The sequence below is a fragment of the Colossoma macropomum genome, unplaced genomic scaffold, assembly GCF_904425465.1.
Source record: "Colossoma macropomum unplaced genomic scaffold, Colossoma_macropomum, whole genome shotgun sequence".
NCBI lineage: Eukaryota > Metazoa > Chordata > Actinopteri > Characiformes > Serrasalmidae > Colossoma > Colossoma macropomum.
In genome coordinates this window covers 7,727,323-7,752,778 of record NW_023494790.1, presented here as the reverse complement: position 1 = coordinate 7,752,778, position 25,456 = coordinate 7,727,323, and the positions used below count along the sequence as shown (strand labels likewise).

General features: G+C 39.7%; 1 protein-coding gene across 1 annotated transcript; it reads right to left on the bottom strand.

Annotated features, from left to right (window-relative positions):
- Positions 1 to 8,151: 8,151 nt before the first annotated feature.
- Positions 8,152 to 24,064, bottom strand: fbxw10 (F-box and WD repeat domain containing 10). Its single transcript, XM_036571818.1, has 15 exons — positions 23,527 to 24,064; positions 21,857 to 22,036; positions 20,905 to 21,102; positions 18,968 to 19,095; positions 18,362 to 18,475; positions 17,271 to 17,380; positions 16,811 to 17,014; positions 14,704 to 14,825; positions 13,817 to 13,971; positions 12,238 to 12,380; positions 11,579 to 11,737; positions 10,891 to 11,132; positions 10,625 to 10,756; positions 10,418 to 10,436; positions 8,152 to 8,992 (listed from the first exon to the last, which is right to left on the bottom strand). The coding sequence occupies exons 1-15, from the start codon at positions 24,062 to 24,064 to the stop codon at positions 8,152 to 8,154; spliced, it is 3,285 nt and encodes a 1,094-aa protein (XP_036427711.1).
- Between the last annotated feature and the right edge of the window lie 1,392 nt (positions 24,065 to 25,456).

Genomic DNA, 25,456 nt, shown 5'->3' with positions numbered 1-25,456 from the left:
ATAAAGAAGTGTAGCGGTTTGACCAACACGTCGGAATAATCTCATTGTCCAGTACATGCACTCACAGCTGCTTTTCAGGAGGCATCAGTCACATTCAGTAATTTAAAGGGTTAGTAGTCTATTGGCTTTTTAATCTCAGCGCTACCACGAATGTGTATTGTTCCCCTCACTGACGGGGGAGCTACTCCTTTTTCCAAAGGAGCTTGTGTGATCATTCATAAAATAAGGTATCAGTTTGGCCAAGCCTCATCAAAAATGATGCAATTTAATATGACTGTTATGAGGGATATATGAGATAATGGCATTTGATGAATGTTATTTAGACAACTGAGGAAAAAAAAGGAACAAAGAGAAACTATTAATGCATGTATCAATTGCATTGTATCAGAAACCATCCTTCATATTATTTCCAGTCAAAACGATCATCAAGTACAAGTTTTTCCACATCAAGAAAAAAGCAGAAAACTATATTATACAGATAGCTATGTAAATATATTTAATCAAAAAGTCTTAGAAGTTGGTTGCACTTTCTGCTTTTCACAATCCCAAACACATTCAATGATGATGAGGTGTGTGTGTGTGTGTCTGTGTGTGTGTGTGTATACATCTCTTGTCACTGGGTGATACCCTCAAGATTACGTCTGCAGTACCTTTAGTTTGGGAACATACTTGTACTATAGTCCACTGTAATTCTACATTTTATACTATATTGATTCCACACTCCCTGTCTTGACCCCAGCAATTTTATTTTACTGTTCTGTTTTAAAATATTAGGTATAAATATGTATCTTCCCTTGGAAAAAAAAAAAAAAATACTTATTTACAGGTACACAGTTAAAGACCTTAAAACCATCCATTTACATTGTTTGTACCTTGCTGAACAAAAATTGTACCCATACAGTACCTTTTTTCTGACAGTATATAAGGCTAGGTGACCAACAGAATGCCTCCCATTTATTTGCTTTTAGTAGAAGCCTGTAGAAAATCAATATAGTATTAGTTATCTGTGCTCATAGCATCTTGTCTGGGTGGCCTGGGGGCAGTTCTGTCGAGTGTCTGCATGCCATGCAAATACACCGTCACTTAAGAGCTTAATCTGAACCACAGGGGCCTCCGAGCAGCCGCCTGCCACGAGCTCCCAACTGCCACCAGCAGCACGGACACACCGTCACACAAATCCAATCTGACAGACAAACCTAACCAAATCCCTCCAGCTCCCAGTCAAATGCAGATCAAAAGGTCAGGCAATGTGGCGTTATTTCAGAGGGACTGCTTTACCATGTGCCACCGCAAGCTCACTGCCTGGTCTTTTCAACAAGACCTGTCTAAAGGAAGCCACGTTTATTTTAATGGACAGAACACCACGCCTATACTTAAAGGAACAGTTCGGCAAAACATCAAACGCACACATTTTCCCTCTTAAAATGTAGTCAGCTGGCCAATGTATATGGTGCCTGAAGTTTGCTTCTTAAGTTTTGCACTGGAGCAATGGGGCTAATGTAGCTGAAGAGTTATGGAACATCATGTGACTTAGCAGTTAACAGTTAGTAGCTGCTCCACTTAGCATTCTGCTAACAGAATGTCATACTGTTATCAATAAAAATAGACATAAAATAGCTAAAAACAGTAGTTTTGCCAGAAAACACACAAGCAAGTCTGTCTGAGCTGATTTAGGCAGGCAGTTTGGACAATGCTAACTGTTGTAGCATAAGCTTCCTTTACTTCTTAGCTATATTTAGCAACATAGCTACAGTGCAAAATGACAGAAGCAAACTTCAGACACCAAACATGTCCTGGCTGATCATTTTTTGAAGGGGAAAATTGTTGCATTGGATTTCTGATTTCCCAAACTATTCTCTTAAACCACTGTGCACACCCATAGAAAGGGCTCCAAGCCCCTCACCCCACCCTGGGTCCAGCAGTGATGGACAGGAGGCTGGCAAGCTCTCTTGCATGAAAACTTTCACTTGTTCACCGTCGCTTCGATTTCACACCCGTTACTTCACCGCAGGAGCTAGTGACTGCGGACAAGAGCGCTGCTACCTGGGGGGAACGAGGGGAGGGCTCAGAGAAAGGTGGGGGTGGGGGGCATTGTCCTTCGTCCACAGGGAGAAAAGAAAGACCCCATGAAGCCCAATTTTCTGCAGATTAAATCAAATTAGCACAAAGGTGCTCCTGAAAAAGGGGATTTTATGGGTGAGGGGTAGCTGCTCTCGTCCTGCTTCCTTTTGGCTGAAGCCTGTGAGTGACCTGCCCTCTGCCCCCCACATTCTCCCCTTTTAATCATGCCCTGAAGGCAGCACCCCAGAGCAAGCCGCAGGCTAGAGCTGCTTTTGGTAGAAGACGCTGGTAAATTCTGATCTGAAGTCAGTTGTGGGGATTCTGGTGTGACATGGAGTTTGCACTATACAAAACAAAGCTAGACTAATGTAACAAAGCAGCCTGCAATACTGTCCAAGGCAAAGTATGATCTATAAATGGTGCAGATAACATTAGAGCTTCCATTTAATGACCACTAAGGTCTATTGTCTTGCAAAAAAATTAGCTTTATGCAATTTTTATAACAATATATAATATTTGCCAATTCAAGTGCTTTAAAAGGTCATTGGGATGTCAATAAAGGAGCTCTAATGACACCATTTGCAGATTAATTTCTCCATAATCGGCCACTGAAATTACACATTTTAAGTGGTGATTCTCCAGTGGAGTCCACCATCAACTAACACAAACATGCTGGAGCCAAATAGCCAGCCCTAATAAAACTCACAACTGACATGAGACCATTCATATTTAGCCCTAGCTCTTCACCTTCAGACTGCCCAGAAACTGACACTGAGTAATTTAGGATTATTGCAGAGTTGTTTTATTTTTATTTTCATCTGACACTTTATGTCCAAAAGTTCCCAAAGTCCCCTTCTATTCAGTGAATCCAGCTACTTTATGGTGCACTTATTGTTCAGTTGCACACACAGACTGTTGAATCAAATCAAATCAAATCAAATTTATTTGTATAGCGCTTTTTACAACTGATGTTGTCACAAAGCAGCTTCACAGAAATCCGTTTAGAACAAAGTTTCAACATGAAATGTAAATCCTCCAGGTGAGCAAGCCAGGGGCAACAGTGGCAAGGAAAAACTCCCTCAGTTGAGGAAGAAACCTTGGGAGGAACCAAGGCTCACATGGGGGGACCCATCCTCCTCTGGTCAAACTACGTACAAAATTATTATTCTACTAATATTAATAGTAATAGTAGTAATAGTTAGGAGACTTCAGTGTAGAGTGGGCAGCCAGTCCAAGGCAGGTGGCGGTGACTGGGCTGTGGGTAACTGGTCTGAAGCGGGTAGCCGGAGAGCTCTACAAACAATCATCCAGCAGTGTCCGGCCGGACAGGTGGGCAGTCGTTTTCTCGGAAGAAAGGTAGGGAAATGGAGTTAGTTTAGTTCTGTATGGGTGTATGTATAGTAGTATGTAAAACATTTCCAGTGTGGCTAATGACTCCGGCAGATCTGACTATAACAGCTTAACTAAAAGGAGAGAACCAAAAGGGCACACAGACACGGGAGCACCCTGAAACAATCTGGCATTCCCTCCGCTCCACCGTCCACAAACCTGAGTGTTCGCGTGTGAGCGGTGGGACGACAGCACCAGTCTCAGTTTACTATAATTCCCTGCGTCCATGGACCCCTGGATCTGCTGCCTTTATCCAAGGGGAAACATTAGCTACCAAAAGCTAAACTAAACAAATGAGTTTTCAGCCTAGATTTGAATATTGCGACTGAGTCTGAGTCCCGAACATTTTCTGGAAGATCATTCCAGAGTTTGGGGGCTTTATAAGAAAAGGCTCTTCCCCCAGATGAAACCTTCTGAATTCTGGGAACTATTAAAAAGCCAGCACTCTGTGATCTGAGTAATCGTGGTGGCTTGTAAAGGGAAATAAGGTCTTGCAGGTACTCAGGAGCGAGCCCATGTAGGGCTTTATACGTCAATAAAAGAATTTTGTAATCTATACGGAATTTAACAGGCAGCCAATGGAGTGATGATAGAACTGGACTGATATGATCAAATGTTCTAGTTTTAGTGAGAACCCTGGCTGCAGCATTTTGTACTAGTTGAAGTTTACTTAAATTCCTGCTGGTGCATCCTGACAGTAGTGCGTTACAGTAGTCTAGCCTTGAGGTAATAAAGGCATGTACTAATGTTTCTGCATCGTGCAGCGATAAGGCATTTCTTATTCTGGCGATATTGCGAAGATGTACAAAAGCTGTCCTAGTGATGCTGCCTATGTGTTGATTGAATGATAAATCTGGATCGAGTATTACACCAAGATTTTTTGCTGCTGAACCTGGTATAACTGGAAAGTCAGCGAGATTTAAAGTTAAATCTGATAATTTATTTCTTGCCACTTTCGGACCCAGAAGGAGAACCTCTGTTTTGTTACTGTTAAGGAGGAGGAAGTTACGCGACATCCAACCCTTCACATCTTTTACACAGTCCTCTATTTTCTTTAACCTGTATTTGTCATCAGGCTTGGCTGATATGTATAGTTGCGTATCGTCTGCGTAACAGTGAAAGTTAATGCCATGGTTACTTATAACTGTGCCTAACGGTAACATGTAAATAATAATGGTCCTAAAATAGAGCCTTGCGGAATTCCAGATCTTACTTGTGAATAATTGGAAGATAAGTCATTTACCTTTACGAACTGATAACGTTCTGTTAAGTAAGAGTTGAACCACGATAGGGCTTTCCCTGTGATTCCAACCATGTTTTCTAACCTTTCTAGAAGAATATTGTGGTCTATCGTATCGAAAGCTGCGCTGAGGTCAAGTAGCACTAACAGGGATATGTAGCCTTGATCAGAGGCAAGAAGAAGATCATTTGTTATCTTAACTAGAGCTGTCTCAGTACTGTGATGTGGCCTGAATCCAGATTGGAATTTCTCAAATATGTTGAACAGTGTTAAATAATCTCCACAGAAAAGCATTACCAATAGAACTGGATGGGAATGATACATGAACCCAAGGTCATCATACCCAATGCCAAGTGTCAGATGTCTGTCTCCAACTTTATATATAGGAACAACTTTTGCTGTTTTCATTTTGCTGGGAAACATACCTGTTTGGAAAGATTGACTGCAGACATGTGTAAATGGTTTCATTATGCATCCTATAATCATTTTTACTAACGAAATATCAATTTCAGTCCAGTCAGTGGATTTTTTTTTATTGTTTTTTAACAATATCAAGTATTTCCTTTTCATCAACACCCCTAATACAGATGGAGTAGGAGTTTGTATGAACAATATCTTCATCTGCACCATCCTCCTTTCTTGGCTCCACAATCTCTTTCACTATATAATATCCAACATTTCCAAAATAATCAATTAATTCTTTGGCAATTACTTTTTTTATTATTGTATTGTTATCTTTTGTAAAATAAAAGTTTGAACACAACACATAAAACATGTGAACGATCATCTTGTCGGGCTATGAGGTTTGGTTTATGGAGTAGTTTGCAACCTAAAGTCCAGCAAGTCTAATGAAAATTGACAAAAACTAAAGTTCTGGCCATGGCTGTAAAAATATTTGTAAATCTGTGAATGCAATGTTTTCTTGTTGAATTGAACTTACAGTTCAAACAGCTTGTGGATTTGTGTTAAAGCTATCATATAGTCAGTGACCTTGTCATCTTTTGCATCCAAAAGATCTGCTGCTTTCAAAGCCTCTATTCGAAAGAGAAAGATTTTACGAAGCTGTGGTTCTTGAGAAGAACTGTTGAAGCACCAAAGCTTCAAAGCTTTCAGCAGTGAAAACATTACCCTCTTTTACTCTCCAATAAAAGACGCTGGTGCTGTAGTAGAAACGACGGTCCTAAAACTCCTAAGTATCCTTTTGATAGCTGTGATGTGCCACATTGTACAGAATAAGATGCTGCAGCTGCTTGTCAAAGTACTTCAGATGCTGGAGGGATTAAATGGCCCATCAATACCTTCTACAGAGAAGGAGGAATGGCCGACTGTCTTTATCAGCTATGAAACAGAGGAGAATAGAGAGAGAGAAGAGGCAGCTGACTTAATTCTTGCCAAGGACAATCGGCATTAAGCTCACTGAAGACGTTCTTTCTGCTAATCACCCTCTCTTTGTCACTCCAAGAAGAGATGTTGATTGTTTCATGAAGCCTCTTTGAAATGCTTAAGACAGAAGCTCTCAGTCTGTGGACGGTATTAAATCTGTTCTTCTGGACAGTCTGTGCTGCCCTCTAGTGTACTAAGTATGACAAAACAGTGAAATTGGAAAGTATTATGCATAGATTTATACATATCGCCGCTGTCGGAAACAAACCTTATATGTCCATTTTTGTTGTTTTCCAGTTTTTGATGTAATTTGAAAATGCCTGTTGCCCTTTATATTGTGTTGGAATTTCATGATGAATGGACCAACAGAAATGGCCCAAAATTACTACGAAAAAAATCTGTTTTTGTCGAGGTTTTTGCACCGACAGCAGTGATATGTAATGTAAAAAGTTCACCTAGTACTGCATATTTGATTGCTTGTTATATATATATATGTGATGTATAAAGACAGACATCAGGATAAATGTCCTCCAACTCTCCTAACTCTAGGTACACGCAGTCATGATCACTGGTGGACCTTTCATATATATATATATATATATATATATATATATATATATATATATATATATATACATATGGCATTTGCCAGCTGCAGTGCTGAGGAAGAAATGCACTGCACACTTCTGTGGTTCTTCTGCTTTTACAAGTATTTCTGTTGCAGTTCTATTAGTCATTTCATTCTGAAATTTTCATACAACATAAATCATAAAGGGCAGCTGGCATTTTCAAATTTTATTACAAAAATATAAAATGACAAAAATTAAGATACAAAGTTTTGTTCCGACAGTGACAATACACCAATCAGGCATAACATTATGACCACCTCCTTGTTTCTACGCTCATTATCCACTTTATCAGCTCCACTTACTATATAGGTGCACTTTGTAGTTCTACAGGTACAGACTGTAGTCCATCTGTTTCTCTGCATACTTTGACCCCCATGGACCCTCACAGGCAGGTACTATTTGGGTGGTGGATCATTCTTAGCACTGCAGTAACACTGACGTGGTGGTGTGTTAGTGTGTGTTGTGCTGGTCTGAGCGGATCAGACACAGCAGTGCTGGTGGAGTCAGGCCCGTGACACAGTCCTATTTGGCCCATGAAAATATTTTAATTTTCTATTCTTATTAGCCCATTTCACCCTGAGACGCACTACAGTCCCCAGCATGCACAGCAACACAGTGTGTGTTCTGACCCCCTTTCCCCAAAAACAATCCATGGTCCAGCAGTTACACAAAAAGAAAAGATGCTGGGTGTCTAGTTCAAGCAAATAGCAGTTTAAAAATACCTAAAACAATTTACTTTTATTTAGAATTGAGTAAATAAGTATTTAATGCCTATTTTACTGTTGCAGTTTTGTCATATTTTAAATAAACAATGGCCAGTTTGGATTATGGCAAAATGTTAAGCAAAAATGGAATATGGCCCTTTTAGTGGTTGAGTTTGACACCCCTGTTCTAAAGCAAAGTTGTCCAAGCTTATCCGCAAAATGTCAGTTTTGACTTCAGGCTGGAGCACACCTGATTCCAATTCTTTAAACAGTGGGTCAAACAATCGATCATGTGTCCTCCTGCTTTGGAGGAATGAGAACCTGCAGCCACACTGGGCCTTTGCAGATAAGATTAAACACTCATGGCCTAAAACATCATTTTGAACCCATTCAGGGTGGAGTGGAACGTGCAGGCTAAAGGCAAAATTATCAACATTTAAAAACTCAGAAGACACATGTTAGTTCACTGGTGGTTTTGGGTAGTAAATAAAATGGCTGTATTTATGATGTAGATCCTATCACCACCACTGTAAAGAACAACCTTACTCTGTAAGCTTCTCCACAGTGAACGGTTTCACTGAAATCACTCTGAAGGATTCTGTTTACATCTCAACCACTGAATTATGCAGAGATTTTGAAAATGTCCCCTTTAACGTATATTAAAGTCAAGATTTTTTTCTAGGTTTTGTTAAAAAGTGACAGTATTTATGCCAGATATGGGACAGTGTGACATCTGTTGGCTGTATCAGATGTATGTGTCCTCCCCCAGCTCTGGGGCGTACACTTGGTCCTCTTTCGTGTAGTCATAAGGGGGCACGCCTTTGATTTTCAGTTTCCAGGCAGTCTTACGCTGCCTCTCATTGTCTTCTGCAGTGTGTGTGGGCATGTGATGTAGCTGAGCCTGTGCTTGTATGAGTTCCTCCAGCTCTGTGTCCGTCTTCAGCTGAAAGCCTCCACGCTCTCTGAAGGGATCCAGCGGGATGTGTGCTCTCCTCGGCTTACTAGGCAGGTCAAAGTCAACATGGCGGCCTGGGTGCTTCACTATACTCCTCATGAACATCTTCTGAGGACTCTGGACGTCCTCCTCAGCGGTGGTGGTGAAGGCACCAACCTTACGCACACCACAGGCTGTCTGGGGTTGTCTGGATTTGGGTTTGGGATGGGATAGTGGCTCATGGATGCCCAGTCCAGTTTGGGGCTGGACTAGCGTTGGGGGAGGGATGCTGGAGTAAACATTTCTGGAATGCAGGGAAGGCTGGAGGTGCAGGTCCACCGTGTGGGTCCTCAGAGGGGTGTAGATTTTAACTGTACCTTTATAGCAGGATTCAGTACGGGGCTTAGGGGTCGAATGTGGCCGTTTAGGGGCTTTAGGAGGCGGAGGAGAGGGAGATGTTCTGGTTTGGGGCTCTAAACCAGTCGGAGACGGACCCCAGGCGTCCCGCACCGCAGCATTCAGCCTCATATTGGACATGGCCAGGTCGCAGCTGTGAGGCTGCTGAGTGGGATGGACCTTTAAAAGCATCTGTGGAGCGGTCATTGGACGATGGACGCCTCTCTTTTTCACATGCTCTCGGACTGCTCTCTCGCTGGGGTGTCATCACATACTTTTCATACAGCTTTTCTGAAAAATTCAGTGTGGCAAATTTATCTGTTGATGATTCTTTGTTTCACTGAGTGCTAATGTGACTAACAGAGAATGCATGATCTCATTTGCAAAATGCTAACTGGCCTTCGTTTAGTTTTAGCAATGTTAATCTTTATGGATTAATAAGGTTAGCCAGCTTAAAGGGAAGATATTTCTAGATTATCAAAACATAATCATATAAGCAAAGTCATTTAGACTGTTTTAATGTGAAATGTGCCATTTCTGGAGCGACTTACAATCAGAATTGGTGATGATATGAACTAGATGTCAGGAATGTTTAATGCCAGAACAGAGCTATTACATGAAATGGATATGAGTACATTGCCTGATACCAGAGACATTATTTCATCATAGTTTTGAGAAGATTTTGGTCTAAAACATATTTTTAAACACACAGATGGTGGGCGGGAGGTACATGCAGGGTGTTGTAAGACAAAACAGTCCCCAAAGATAACTTCAGACTTACCACTATTTTACCATGATCATCACAAATGTAAGGTCTCAGTAAATAAAATGGCTATAGTTATATGGCTATATGTTTGCTGTAGCCATCTCAACTCCTGGTACCTATCACCACCACTGTAAAGAAATCTGAGATCTCTAGCTTTTCTACAATGCACTATTTCACATCAAACCGGGCTAAATGACTCTGATTACATCCTAATGATTGGACTACACAAAAATTCTGTAAAGTAGTTTATATATTATTTATAATATAAATAATAATATATTTTTATAATATGGAAAATGTTTATTAAAAGGCAATTTACATGCACAAAACTGTTACATACTTTTTTTTTATTTTGGCCTAAAAAATATTTTTAAACACACAGATGGTGGGGGGTATATCCGATCACCAACACTGTAAAGAAATCTGAGATCTCTGGCTTTTCCACAATGCACCATTTCACATCATATCACTCTAAAATGACTCTGATTACATCTTAATGATTGGACCGCTCGGAAAAATTCTGTAAATAAGGTCATATATTTTATATATATATATATATATATTAAATATAATATTTTCATAATGTATAAAAGGTAATGGCTCGGCAAAAAACATAAATAATATTTAATATTTCTATGCACAAAAGGTTGTATACTATTTTTATATTTTACATTTTACATTTCCCATTTTTCTGTTTCAAATGTATAATATTAAAATGTACACCAAACAGAAGTACAGACAAAAAAAATCAGGCTTCAAAATGCTGTTACTACTGTTTTTATTTATGTGGTGTACTTTTGTTCTTTGGTGTACGTTTGTATAGCTAACAGTTTGACATACAGTATCGGAAACCAGAAAAGCAAGCATATTTGAGATTACATACCAACTGTTTAAAGCAAGCATGTGATAATTTACCCATGCAGTTTGCACAAATCTGATTGAAAGGTATAAGCTACCATTACCTGTTAATTTAATTAGCCTTGTAGCTCCAGTACAGCAATTAAGAAGCAAACTTCAGACACCAAACATGTCTGGCCAGCTGAGTATTGGGGTAAGTGGGTAAACTCTACAATTGCTAAACTATTTTGTTAAATGGGGAAGCTGTGTTAGCAGCTCTGTTACCTGAGCCAGTGGCAGTGCTCCTGGGTGTTTGGGTGTCCCGGCTGTGTCCACTGATGGGTCTGCTGGGAGACAGGCCGGAGGTCTGCTGGTCATGCCGTTCATTCCACGTGGCCGGATGCATGGACTGGGCAGCTAAGGGGACCCAGAAGCAAAGTATAATAACCATGCTAAGTTTAATACCAGCTCTATATATCAGCTTCATAGAGCAACAAAGAAACCTGGGTCACATAAAACAATACAGTAAAAACAAATAGGTCAGTACACACCGTGTGCCTGTTGCGTGGGGGGTGCTGAGAGACTCCTGGTGTGGTGGGAAAAGACTCGTGCTCTGGCTCTCCCGTCCCGTTTGCAGGTCTTTGGTTTGGATGAGGCTGACAGAGCCTTGCGTTCAGCAATGCCATTAAGAGGAAGATGGAGAGCAGACCTCCGCTCAGACTGAGCAGAGTAGTCCCAGCGCTCCTGAGAAAACCGCAGCAGCAACACACGACTGCTGCTGTTCACCAAGATACTGAGAGAGGGAGAACAGGGCTTTTAAATAACTACAGACCTATTAACTGACTTAACAGTCATGTGATGCCAGCTAATACTCCACCATTCAAAAGTTGGAATCACTTATTACAATTTTATAATAGTGTTAATAATTTTTATTACTTTATGTTCTAACTTTTTATTCTTTCTTCTTTATAACGTTACTATTCATGCTATATAACCCTCTCTTTTTAGACTAATCAACAGATCTGTTCATCATTCTGGACACAATTTTTTTTATGGTTATTTGAAACCTCTGATGTTGCTAACGAGTAGCATATTAGAGCCATTTTATACATTTATCTTCAAACAAACTGATTTCATTTAAAACACGTATTCAAAATCTTTTAAATAATACTGTATGTTTAATTGTTATAGTTTGTCTGACCAAATGTTTGTGTTTCTGTGTGTACAGGTGAAACTAACTTGTTGCTGTGTGCGTGTAGAGAGAGTATGGGGCTCTGGTTGGTGCTGATTTTGATGACTCGAAGGCAGTCCCCAGTCAGGAAGTTAAAGATCCGGATCTTTCCATCTGCACAACCGGTGATGACCCGCAGGAAGAGGAATGACAGGGTTAGCACTTCCCTACAGGAACACAGAGTGACCACAGAATCAGTGCAGAATGGTCAGTGGATATTTGTTTTCAGGCAGCAAGTTGAAAAACCATCAGAGTATGAGCAAATACCATTTGTGATTTAAAAAATCAGTGTAACCTGTTTAAAAAACAGTTAAAATCGTAATTCTATTTTATTCTAAATAGTTCTCTAGACTCAAACTGCTAAACTATCAAGTGAAACTCACTTGATTCTTAATAGTGTCATGGTCAGGGTTAGAAACATGGGTTTGCTTTAGGATCATGTTCTGTGTTGATGTAGGACATTCAAGACCTATTATTCTGTAACTACTGTGAATAATTCAGTAACTACTATAAGACTAATAGGTAAGTCATATCATTCTGGGAGACCATATACAGGTTATTAGACTTTGAGAGGTTAACAGATTTTGGTGAATGTATCTACTTAAATGGACCACCCAAATGAGTTTTACCACAACCTGTTTCTGTCCAGCGCAATTGCAGTGCTCACTTTGGGTGGTGGAAGGTCATGAGGCTCTTTGTAAAGTCAGCGTTGGTGCTCCAGGCCAGGACCTGCCCGTCTGACCCTCCAGACAGGATATGCCACTGGTCAAAGAACAGACACTTCACACAGCCCTGGTGACCATCTACAACCTACAGAGAGACATGAACATGCCCAGTGAATGTGCTCAAACCCTACCTGTAATGTGTAAAAAATTAAGGGAATATTTTTTAACAGAGGTTTGAAATTCATGGCCCAAAATGAAGGCCTAGTTCTGTGACAGTTCATAACTGTATTTATAGTATATCATCAGCCTGCACATGAAAAACCCGGCCACATTTAGGACTTCAGGATATGGATAAAAGGCCTCATATCTTAACTACCAATATTCTTAGGAACTGACAGTGGAATCAACAAACTTTCATTTTCAATATTTGGGACCAATTTCATGTGGAAAAAAAAAACTTCTGGAACTCGTAGATTGGGGTATAACTGGTAGTCTAACAAGGTTTCTGTCATTAAAAATCAAAAGCAGTGGCAGCAGGTCTATGGCAGGACTCTTTATTGAAAAAAAATCTATTTCAAAAGCTTTAAATGTCTGTGTTAATCTAAAACAGGCAAAATATTAAAGAGCACCAGCATTAGTTTGTGTTAATAATTTGTGCTAACAAACTATCAGAAATCCCACAAGGGCACTTGCAGAAATTAGGAAGTGTTTTTGATGGAGTTTTGACATTTACAGCCTGAACAGACGGCCTTGCTCTAATAGTCATGGTTTGCCAATGTATTTATTGCATATATAACCTGCAGATAAAGACTGCTGTGTTAATCGATCAAAACACTTTTAGCTATAGGCTTCTGAAGCCATGCTCATATTAGGAACTCCAGGTCCTGAGCTGGTTTTCTCTATAAGAAAGAAATGAATGGGATTTTTGAAAAGAAAAGTAAAAAGGTTTCCAACACGATACGTTTTGTCCTACACACATTTTCCCACTGAAAGTCACTGGATGCTTGGAATTATAAGGTTATGAAGGTGCTGAAATATGAACATTGCTACATCCATGCTGACAGCAAGTTACCACTCCTGTGCATTGAAATGACTTTGCATGAAATTAAGTCTACTGTTAAACTTCAATTCGTAACACCAGCTACTCCAAATTTACTCTATTACAGCCAAAGCAACTGCACTACCACAGTTACCAAATCTTGGTGGTTGATTTGAGGTATTTTTGTGTAGTTGCTGGTCTTATGATGTCAGTTCAGCGTGCAGCAGTGTTAGCTTGCATGCTGCAATGTTCATATTTTGGCTCCTTAACAACCTCATAATTCAGAGGATCCAGTGAAAATGTATGTAGGACAAAATGTATCAGGTTTGGAACTATTTTATCAACTATGATAGCATCGACTGTCAAAAATCTCATTATTTTTTGTCATAGAGAAAACCAGCTTAGACCTGGAGTTTCTAAAATAAGAAATACAAAACGATGAAATGTCTTCAGCGGTCCATTTCATTTCTAATCTACATTCACGTACATGCTATTGTGTGTTACCACTGGTTATATTCATCTCTTGATGTTTGTGCTTGTACCTTCAGTAGAGCTGCTTTCTCCATCTCCCACATCTTTACCTGGCCTCCCTCACAGCCACTGAGCACCAGAGATGCACTGATCTTCACACACACTACAGGTTTACGGTGCCTAAACTTCAGCCTCTCACAACACTGACCAGTCTGCAGGTTCCACACTGAAAGAGCACAACACATTGCAAAAAAACAAGACTTCTCTGACCACAAGTTTTCAAACTTTCAAAAAAGTTCATCAAAATCTTAAAATGGTTCTGTTTTTAAAATTGAAGGTTGAAAAGAAATCCAGTACTTCAGCATTTAAGTGATACACACTTCCAACTTTCTGCTTACCCCAACTACAATGAATCAGCCAAGACGTGTTCAGTGCCTGAAGTTTGCTTCTTTAGTTTTGTACCATTTCTACGATGGTGATGTACCAACTGATGGAAGCTTTTTACCACAACAATTAGCATCGTTCATGTCTGAATCATCACACACTTAAATCAAACCAGCCAATTTGCTATATTATCTCCAGTAGATTTGCTTATGTGGTTTGTGATACTCAATGACATACTATTATCTATAAAAATAGCCTAAGATATGGATAATATTCAAGATGTCAAGATGACAGTCACTACTCTTTACAGCAATGTACCTTTTTAACTATTTTATATGCTTACATTACATGTCATCCTTACAAACATGCATTACTTATTAGCATCTGTGCAAAACAACAGAAGCAAATTTCGAACACTGAACACATCTTGGCTGGTCAGCTACACAGTAACATTGTGTAAATATGATTTTTATATTTATATTCATATATATTTTATATTTATTTTTATATTTATTATTATTATATTTATTTTATATCAACCAAACTACCAGAAAATTCTTAATTAGAACTTCACCTTTGACTCTGCAGTCTCTGGCCCCAGAAACTAGAAGATTTGCATGCAGGTCCAAACAGTTGATGGTACCCATGTGCCCCCATAGCAGCAAGGTACATGCTCCTGTCTTCAGGCTCCAGCACCTTCAACCAAGAGAGTAAAATTTGTTTTTATTAGTTTATGTGTGCTGCGTGTTACGGTCATAGTGACTTCTCTGTGTGTGTGTCTGTGGCCATTTTGTGTTTTTTCCTTCTTGTTACATTACATGCAGGTCCGTGATTGGCCACGAGGCGCCTTCCTGTATATAACTGGCCACTGCCTGGGTGATGTTCACGGCTCTCTCCCCTCTACCACGAGTTACACCTGTCCAGATCAGCCTGGCACTCTCCATTCCACTCTTAGCTTCACTTTGATTATTTATTGTGAAATCCTTATTAGATTCTGTGAAACCCTGTCAATTTCTTTGGGAAGTAGAGGACGAATGCCTTTTGTTTTAGCTACCTTTTCTCATTTACTGAGGGCAGCTCTTATATTTTTAGTTGTTTATGTTTTTGTTTTCAAGGTTTGGTTAGTTTTCAAAACCTGTATTTGCTTTGCTTATTATTTTAGATGTATGCTCATCCCCAAAGCTACATGTCCAGACAGCAGTTAACAACTTAAATAAAGCTGTTCTGGTTTCCTGGTTATAACAGTCTGGTGTTTGGTAGGTCAGCAGGTCAGGGGAGAGAGCCCACTCTCATTTTCTGTTATGGTCTGACCCTAGATCGGGTCGTAATACTAGTTGAAACCTAATAACTGACCTGAGCAAGAGAATGTTTTGCGAAACATAAGGAAATCTGCATATTATCGCTGGTCATATCAAAAGTATATTGAAATTTTTTATATTTTTTTATTCTCGTAGTCATGTACTCATAGCTCACTGAAACAAGAGGAGAAACATACAGATTATAAACCTTAAATCGATGACACATTCATGTTTGTAAGTAGAAAAGAAGATATTTTATTATGATTAAAGCTAGGGCTGAACAATTTGGGGATTTGTCTATTATGACTATGATTTAAATTGCCACTATTTTCCACAAATTAAAGTTCAGGCCTGTTTATGGCCAAAAAGACCAGCATAATTTTTTTTTTTTAAAACCATGGAGAACACATGCTGAACGTGGTGTGCCAGTTTGTTAAGGTTGTGATGTCACACCACATGGGGGAGCTTCTCATTGGTCTAGCTCATTCATAGAAAGTCCACATGCTCTGTGTTTCTAGGTTAAATTTCTCCACCTAAAACTTAAAGTAACATTGTTGATAAAGTGGGCTATATTGCACTCTTTCAAATTGCGATTTTGAAATAAACTGATTAATCTTTCAGCTCTGATCAGAATGTCGCAACCAAGAGCTCTCTCTTTTTGCCCAGGGTCTGGACATTTATAAGTAACTCTTATAGTATCTACACTATTGCCCTAATAACTATCTGTAATCTATTGTGTTCAAAAAGAATTAAAAGAATCAAAGAAACAAAATTGAAAAAGGATAAAAAGGAATGCAAAAAGACTTCAGCTGCTGAGTTCTTGTGGAATGAAGGAAAAGGCCTTCGCTTAATTGAGCATCAAATGGCAAGATGGTTCCCGGTCAACCGTTATTCCCCTCTGGGGCGATGAGGTAATCTCCCCACCCCATTTACACAAGTCCATACCATTTTAATCCCCATCATATCCAAACCTTACACCTTGTTTGGTAACCTTTAAACCTAAATGCACATGATGTCTTTTTTTAAAAACCCACTCTGGTCTGACTCTTACCAGATTGTTCTCTCCCTACAGGGCCCTCTTGCGCAACTCTCCATAGGGCGTCTCACACAGCCCTCCATATACGTACAAGAGTGAACCTCAGCTATAACTTAAACTGTCATCTGGCACAGCTCCCTTCTGTGGGCCCAGAAACTCTTTCCCTGTTAGAGAGTCTGCTGCACAGAGTCCATAGTCTGCTTCCCTATATTACCTTATTAGGAGGGCTCTCTAGTCAGCCAATGATTAGTTTATTGATTACTAATCAGTAATATTTTATTCAATGTTTCCCATCAAGAACCTCATAAAAAAGGCTAGTAAAGAGTCTTACACGGTACAAATCTAACCTGATGCTGAGGTCATAGCTGGCGCTGATGACCAAATCCCTCTCCTCACAGACCAGGACGGCTCGGACGCTGCCCGCATGGCCCTGCATCCGCAGTGGGACTTCTTTCAGCAGCGAGACATCCAGCAGGTGTACCATGCGGTCCTTTGAGCCCACTGCCACCATATGGCCTCCACTGTAATGGATCACTCTGCTGGGGTCCTCTCTGTAGAGCACAGAGGAACACAGAGAAACACTACCACTCACGTTTATCCTTTCAGAGTAAAATGATCTAGGATCCGTTCATAGGATCTGTTCATCAGGACAGGACTAGCCCTGAGGCTACTAAAAGAAAGCACTGCAAAAGCATGTATTGTATGTTTTAATGACATGACAAGGACGTTGATATTCAAAAAGTTTATGTGCTACAGTACTAAGTATTTGCATTAGTTCTTAATGTAGCTTGTAGCCCTCTACTCTACCTGTCCAGCAGAACCAGGATGTTGAAGACTCCGCAGTACACATTCCGCTCTTCCATTTCCACTGCCTTGGTTTTAACACCTACATAGGCCGACTCAAAATCCCTGACATTCTGTGGTAACACACATACACAATGTTTTAGGAAGGTCAACATACACTGCATTATCAAAAGTATGCAGACACCTAATCATCACATTCATATGTGCTTGTTGAACATCTCATGGGCATTTGAAACCATGGGCATTAACATGGAGTTGACCTCTTTTTGCACCTATAAGAGCCTCCACTCTTCTGGGAATGCCTGGCTTGCAGTCGGCATTCCAGGTGCTGGGTGCTGGATGGGGTTGAGGCCTGGGCTCAAGTCAAGTTGTTCCACATCAAATTAAGGGCATTTTCCAAAGCTCCAGAGTCCAAGGTATGCTTCACACCTCTCCAGATAGAGCTGAACAATTTCGGAAAATATCTAATTGCAAATCACAGTGACTGCAATTTAAATTACAATTATTTTCTCCAGGCCTGTTTTTATTTTAAAGACCACCTATAATATCCACCTTTTCTGGCTTAAAGCTATTTATGTAGGCTATAATTAAAAATGTAGTTCTTGCAAATTTGAAAATTGCACATTTTCAAACTGCAGTCACCATGGAAACCCATTTCAAGCATCTCCAGACAAACAGTTCTTGCTCTGATATTTTACAGGCTGTGTGCTTCAGCACTCAGCAGTTCAGTGAGCTTGTGTGGCCTACTGCCTTCCCAGCTGAGCAGCTGTTCCTTCTAAATGTTTTCGCTTTAGAATAAAAAAACACTTACGGTTGACCAAGGCAGCTCTCACAGGGCAGAAATTTGATTAACAGACTTGGAAAAGTGGCATCCTATAAATGTCACTGAGCTCTTCAGTGCGATCAATTCTGTTACCGATGTTTGTGGAGGTTGCCTGGCAGTATGCTTGATTTTACGCACCTGTTAGCAGTAAGTGTGACTGAAATGTCCCAACACTCTCTCACTCCAACCAAAGTTACATTTATACTTACAAACCAGTGATTCTGATCTGATATAGTAATCGATGTGAAAGAAAATTTCAATGGGTTATTACCTTACTTTTAGGGGAAATCGCCAGAGGTTGGATATACATCTCTTCTTCTCTGAGGGGCACTAGGACCTCACGGATCCTGGCATAAACAGGATTGACTCCAAGGGAAGAGCTGCCCTGTGGAATGAACACAGAATATCATCAATAGATTCAGCAATAGAGAGTTTATTATTGGCCACAATAAAATGATTCTGCTAGTTTCAATGTAAAAATATTATTGCCTTCATTTTAATTCTGAATCATCCGAAAATGAGTGAATCACGATGAAATCTGAGACTTAATAATCCAGTGATTTTTCAATTTTTTAAAGAATCAAAGATTCGTTGTGATGTCAGACATTTACACAAATGACTTTAAATTAATGTAATACAGTCTAGAAAATGCTTATTTGGACAAAAGGACTTGAAACAGTCAGAATGAAAATAATAAAGCGTGAAATAAACATTCTCAAACCACAACATACAAAGACTTTATTATTCAGTAATGTTAATGGAAAACAACTTCAGATGAGTCATTATGAAGTCGTAAGAGCGAGTGATAGAAGTCTGTGAATGTTAAGATTAATGTATTCATTTCTGTCTGAGTATGAAATGTATAAAGCAGCATCACCTGCAAAACCATTGCCTGGTTTTCCACCATTTTCTTCACTTCATTCTCTCTTAGGATTTCCTCTGTTAAGTAGCGCCAGTGCTGAGACACGAGTTTACAGTGCTGAAGAGTGGCTGTGTCCAGCAGACCTGAGAGAGACAGCATAAACATTTACACTGACCACTACCCTACATGTTTATAAACAAACAACATATAAAGAGCTCTGCTGTCATGGGGAAACAGTCCACTCTTAGAATATAGTTACCTTTGTGATGACATAATACCATTACACTTATATGTACACAGACTGTTCTCTACTGTATGCTGTTTTTATTTAAGACACAAGGCTATCTATCTGTCTGTCTGTCTGTCTGTCTATAGATACATCTTATTTCACACTAAATCATTTAATACTTCAACCTTTCTATCACCTATTTTCCAAATATATCACACTATCAGCATTAATAAAGTTAATATGTTTGCAATAAAAAAGGTACTGAAGCCATATTTCCTGAGGGCTGGTACTCTATGCTATGAGTACGTCTTACAAACATGATATAACTTCTCTTGATTGGACTATTTTGTTCTGTTTCTCTCTTTTCTCTCTCTCTTATACATACATACATCATCTAAACCGCTTATCCTTCTGGGTCGCGGTGGGGTGCTGGAGCCTATCCCAGCTGTCATTGGGCGGAAGGCAGGATACACCCTGGACAGGTCGCCAGTCCATCGCAGTCTCTCTCTTATAATTACTTCAAATTAATCAGTCATCATCATTAATCCGAAAGAGAAGGTACATTTCCAGAAAGGAAACATTTCTTTAATTGTTATGATTGTTAAACTGCTCTTTTGAAATTGCCTGAGGCACAAATGACGTACAGTCACACACAAACGTTTGTGTGCTCTTAGGCATGTTTTGTTGGTATAGTCGGCATAGTTGGTGTAGTGTAGTGAGTAACTCCTCTGTCTTCTATGCTGTAGACTGAGATTCAATCCCCCCGTCTGGGCAAGCACCCTACACTATACCAATAAGAGTCCTTGGGCAAGACTCCTAACACTACCTTCACCTACCTGTGTAAAATGATCAAACTGTAAGTTGCTCTGGATAAGAGCGCCTGCCAAGTGCCGTAAATGTTGATTTTATAAGTGAAAATAAGTTAATCCTCTAGAGAGAACACACTTCTGCACCTTTTAATGCACAACTACTATTTGGGGAATTTTATAATATTGGGGGGGGGGGATAAAACATAACATGTGGCCTGTGCAAAGGTATGCCACATCTCGTATTTTTTCCTTTTTTCCAATATGTAAAACTCTGAAATTGTGCACTAAAAATTGCAGAAAAAAATCTGAGAAATTTCACTTAGAAAATCAACAAAACACATTATTTGACCTGGGCTGGGGTGTTCAAACTTTTGCATATGAAAGTGCAGCGCAGTTCACCACTCTCTAAAAACAGATGTGTTAAAAACAACACATTCGGTCTCAGTGAGAGACAACACATTTTTAGTTACTTCTAAAACAAAGTGTGTTGAAATATTTCTGTGCCCACTGACGAATAACACCTTGTGTTACTTTTAACAGAGTGTTAAATAAGATAACAATACAACACAAAAAGTGTTAAAATGGGTAACACAGGTAAGTGTGTTGTTATGTAAGACATCCCTTTTTAGAGTGTGCAAAGTGCAGAAAAGAGAATTTAAAAGCTAAAAACAAACTGCTTGGCAATGAACAGCACTATTTTATGTATCACGGATATAATTCAATTAATATATTACTAAAAATATTGTTAAAACTGAAAAGTAGTAAAACAGTATATCAATATCAGAGTATACTGGTATAGATTATATATCGACCAGCCCTACTGAACAGTGTGAAAGAAGCACTCTGCCACTCATGTAAATGAAACTTATAAATAGTTTTCTGGCCACATTATGGAATTAAATCTGTCCTCTCACCTAAAATCCTCTTGGCGATATCGACTGGAAGCCTTCGAATGAAGTCTCGGTGGAGGCTGACCCCTGACATGGATTTGGAAGACCGGGGGACCACCATGAGGGCAGGATCCTCGGAGCTGTCCGAGTGTGTATCACTGTCTTTTCCCCTCCGACCTCTGAAAGTTACCTCCTCCAGCTCACTCCAGATTGCATTCTTTGCTGTGAAACAACTTGTGCAGTGAGTGACGTATGTGCAGTTGTGCATGTGCCATTCTAAAATGGCGCAAGATGAAAAGACCAAAGACACATATTGTCATTATAATATTAACCTCATCTCAAAAATGGTACACATCTCTTAATTAATCATAAAAATCTAAGTAATTTTGGAGCCTTTTTTGGACCAATATTGATGTGATGTAAAGAGCAGCTGCCATTCTAAATATATATATATATATATACACACACAAAAGAGTGTGACAACACTGTCTGTTAAAGTGTGTAAACACTGTTAAAATTTCAAAATGTACCATTCACTCCACAGTCCATTCAGTCCATATATGGAAACAAAGGTGCACAAACTGATCATTTTGAAGTTTTTGTGATATTACAAAAAACCAACATATTTACCTATATTCACTTATTCAGACTAAAGCAGTTTAGCTCCACCCATTCATGCTGCAGTTATAAAGAGTGTTTCAGCCCAGACTGCTTTTCGACTGAGGCACAACACAGAGCAACCAATCAGAACAAAGATCATTTACGTATCAGTCTTAAAGTCACAGTAACAAAAACAGCTTGTTTAATTGTGAGTGATAAAGAGCTTGGAAACTACATAAAACCTGACAAATTTATAAATGGCTCTCAGGAGAAAACAGTAAAATATATGAAAAATGTAGGACACGGGTCCAAAGTTTTACATCTTTGGATAATGTCAGACGTTTAGCCTCACAGACAAGGTAAAAAACATACTTACTGGGTTCTGATCTGTGCAGAATCTCAGCTGCACAGTTATCCTGGGTTTCATGAGGGAAGCACTCATAGACAGGCTTGTAGGTGGAGCTAGCCTGGATGAGAAGATCCAGCTCTGGATGATCACCAGAATGGAAGGAGTAATGTGATTCTGACAGAGAGCTGCAGTCGTCATCCATGCCAGCTGTGAAAATATTTTAGCACTGGATTTATACTGGAGTTTCTGTATAGAAGACAAGTGAGTAAATATAGTGCCCTCTACATATACTGGCACTTTTAGTAAACAAAATGGGCCGTAAAAGAATTCTTGTTTTCTCCTCCCCATGTCAGGTGAACTATCAGTGGTTCTCACACTACTACAGGTGTGGTTATGTTAGGTAGGGCTCTAAAGCAGAGGGAAGTTTTTTTAAGGTTATAACATTGCATGTTACAGTGACCTCAATATGTAAAATGTTGATACTTCTCATGTTTTAAACAGCTAAAACAGACTGACCCCAAAGACATACTGATGTTTACAGGACACTGAAAACATATCATCATTTTAATTTTATGTTTACCCATAATAAATTAGGAAAAGTCATTGGGTCATTCTCTATTTGGAATGGAAACCATGTCATAAAGGTTGCAGGGCTCAAAAAGATGCTTAAAATATTAGACATATTACACAGTTGACCTAAAATTAAATAATATATTTTCCCGTATGATTTCTCTGATTTTTCTTTTTATATCCTGTTTCAAAGCCGCTCTGCATCTGTAAACCAGCTCGTCGCAAAACCAATTTTCAACATTTGAGAAACAATTTTTAATATAAAACAAAAGTTGTAAGAGGTTTCATTTAGGAATTTGTTTAAAACAGAGTCATGTTTGCTTTTTATATCATTAATGTTAAAAAATGTGTATTTTATTCAAAAAATTGATTTGTCACAGAGATTTTGGTCACTGCTGTTATCAGGACTCTTATGTTACATTTTAACACAGTATTTTCAGCTCTATTAAACTGCTTCTTTGGGTCGAGGCTCACCAGAGAGGAAGCATCTTCAGGCATGAGAAGGAGAGTCAGACTCGCTCACTATATTTCATTAATTTATTAATAATTTTATTTATCAGGCAGCACATAACTTCTATGTGTCACTGGTGTTATGTGCTTTAATGGCTGAGTAATTAAAATTTAGTCAAAATAATGCCATATATCATTTTTATTACTGATTTTAAATAGTTGCACAAGGTCACCTGACCACCAATGAGTCTGCTGATTTACCAAATCCTCAGTTTTTACCAGAATGTCACTGGAGTCACTGTCACTGGTGTTACACCACATTCATAGAACACCAGTGACTGTAAAATATGTTTGGAATTAAGCTCTCCTTTTTGCATGGAGACGTTAATGGACACATTAAGATCGTTAAGCTTTGGGATGAAAGAAATTGATTTTTTAAAAATGCATCCACCTGAATTCACACTCCAAATGGAGAATGATCCAAATACATATGAAGCAAAAAAAATAATGTAAATGATTTATTTAGAGACATTACATACTGAATGGACTCAGACTGACCCAAAGGATAACGGGAGGGAACCATTTCATTATGCAGATTTTGGAAAATGGGTGTATTCCCCTTCAAATGCATCAAACACAACTCCTGTCCCCCTGAGATCTCCGAGATGGCCTCTTACCTGTGTTGAACTGTAGAAAACCTCGCTTCTCTCGAGCTATGAGGACACTGACTAGATTCCCCAGCATGTGCAGCAGCTCGGTGTCACACAGGGACAAGACTCCCAACAGGTAGTTCGACTTTGTCCAGTTGGGACTCTTACTGAACCACTCCCAGGTGTCCATCATGCTCATCCCACAGCCGCAGTCTCTGAACTCCTCCTGGCTGACCGCTTTAACATGAGACCTAGCGTAAGTGAAATCTTTCCCCAAAGTCACCTGAAGAACATTCTGGACCTTTTCCAGGATCTCTACGCTCCGGCATCGCACCAAGATCCCAGTGAGGAACCTCCGCTTCGCCGCCTCTCCGGCTGAGAGGAGCCACTGCGCTGACCCGGACAGGTTAGCGGTGCACACACACGACTGGCAGCGGCCGCATGTGCTGAACTCTCCGCTGCGTGTTCTGCAGCTGAGCCGCACCGCGCTGTCCGCACTCGGCTCACTGTGGTCACTCCACTCACTCCGCTCTTCAGCCCCGGACTCTCTGTCCACTCGCTGCATGTCCAGACAGCTCCTCCTTCATCCACAGTGCTGAGAGAGACTCACAGTAAGATTTCTCACTGCGTCCTCTACTCGGCACAGAGAAGCGCGTTGCCAGGCGACCACAGAGACGCAGCACAGGTTGAAGTTAGTGGAGCTGCCAGCTGCTATAGGAACCACCATACAAACCTGGGGCTGGACTAATGAAAGCTTTCTTAAGACAAACACTAAGAAGTTTATAAGAATGTTCTTAAATGCAGTTCTCGAAAAAACGTAAAAAGTTCTCACATATTTACGAAAGTCCGGAGAGGCCATGAGGTAGTTATTTTTTTGGATCGTTATCTTAAGATAACGAGTTAATTATCTTGTGATCTCAAGAAAACAAAGTTGTTATCTTGAAATATCGAACTATTTATCTTGTTATCTCAAGATAGCAAAATTGTTATCTTGAAAAAACCTAGTTATTTATCTTGTTATATCAAGATAACAAAAGTTGTTATCTTAAGATAACAAGTTACTTTATCTTGTTATCTCAAGATAACAATCCAGAAAATTATGGCAACAGCCTCTCCGTATGGAATTTCGGTGGTGGTCCGGAGGTAGTTGTAATTTTTGGATTGTTATTTTGAGATGACAAGTTCATTATCTTGTTGTCTCAGGATAACAAAATTGTTATCTTGAGATAACAATTTACTTATCTTGTTATCTCAAGATAACAATCCAGAAAATTATAGACACAACTCACGGCCTCTCCGGACTTCGTATCTCTGGACTTCCGTACATGTTCTCTTAAGGTAATCTTAGAAGCTCCAGGCAGCAAGATCAGCCAAACTGTCATCATTTCCAGTTCTTCTTGACCTCTCTGCTGCTTTTGCCACAAAACCACACAATTCTTCTGTCTGTCCTCGCCAACCTGGGAACCACAGGCTCCACGTGGAAGTGGTTTAAGTCCTATCAGCAGGGACACTCTTGACAGGTAACATGGAGAGGGTCCACATCCACTCCATGCAGGCTCTCCACTGGTGTCCCACAAGGCTCAGTGTTGGGTCCTCTTCTTTTTTCACTTTACACTCGTTCTCTTGGTGATGTAATAACCTCCCATGGCTTCTCTTACCACTGCTATGCTGATAACACCCAGCTTTTCTTCCCACATTCTGATACTCCAGGTTTCCAGTCGCATCTTGGCATGTCTGACTGACATCTCTTCATAGATGGCAGCTCAGCACCTGAAGCTCAATCCTAGCAAGACTGAGCTGCTATTCATCCCTGGAACTACAGGTCCTCATCATGATCTTGCTGTCTCATTTGAGAGCTCTTTGATTGTTTCATCTAAAGATGCAAGAAGTCTTGGTGTGATTCTGGATGGCCAGTTATCTTTCTCAGATCATATTGTGAACCTAACTCGGTCATGCA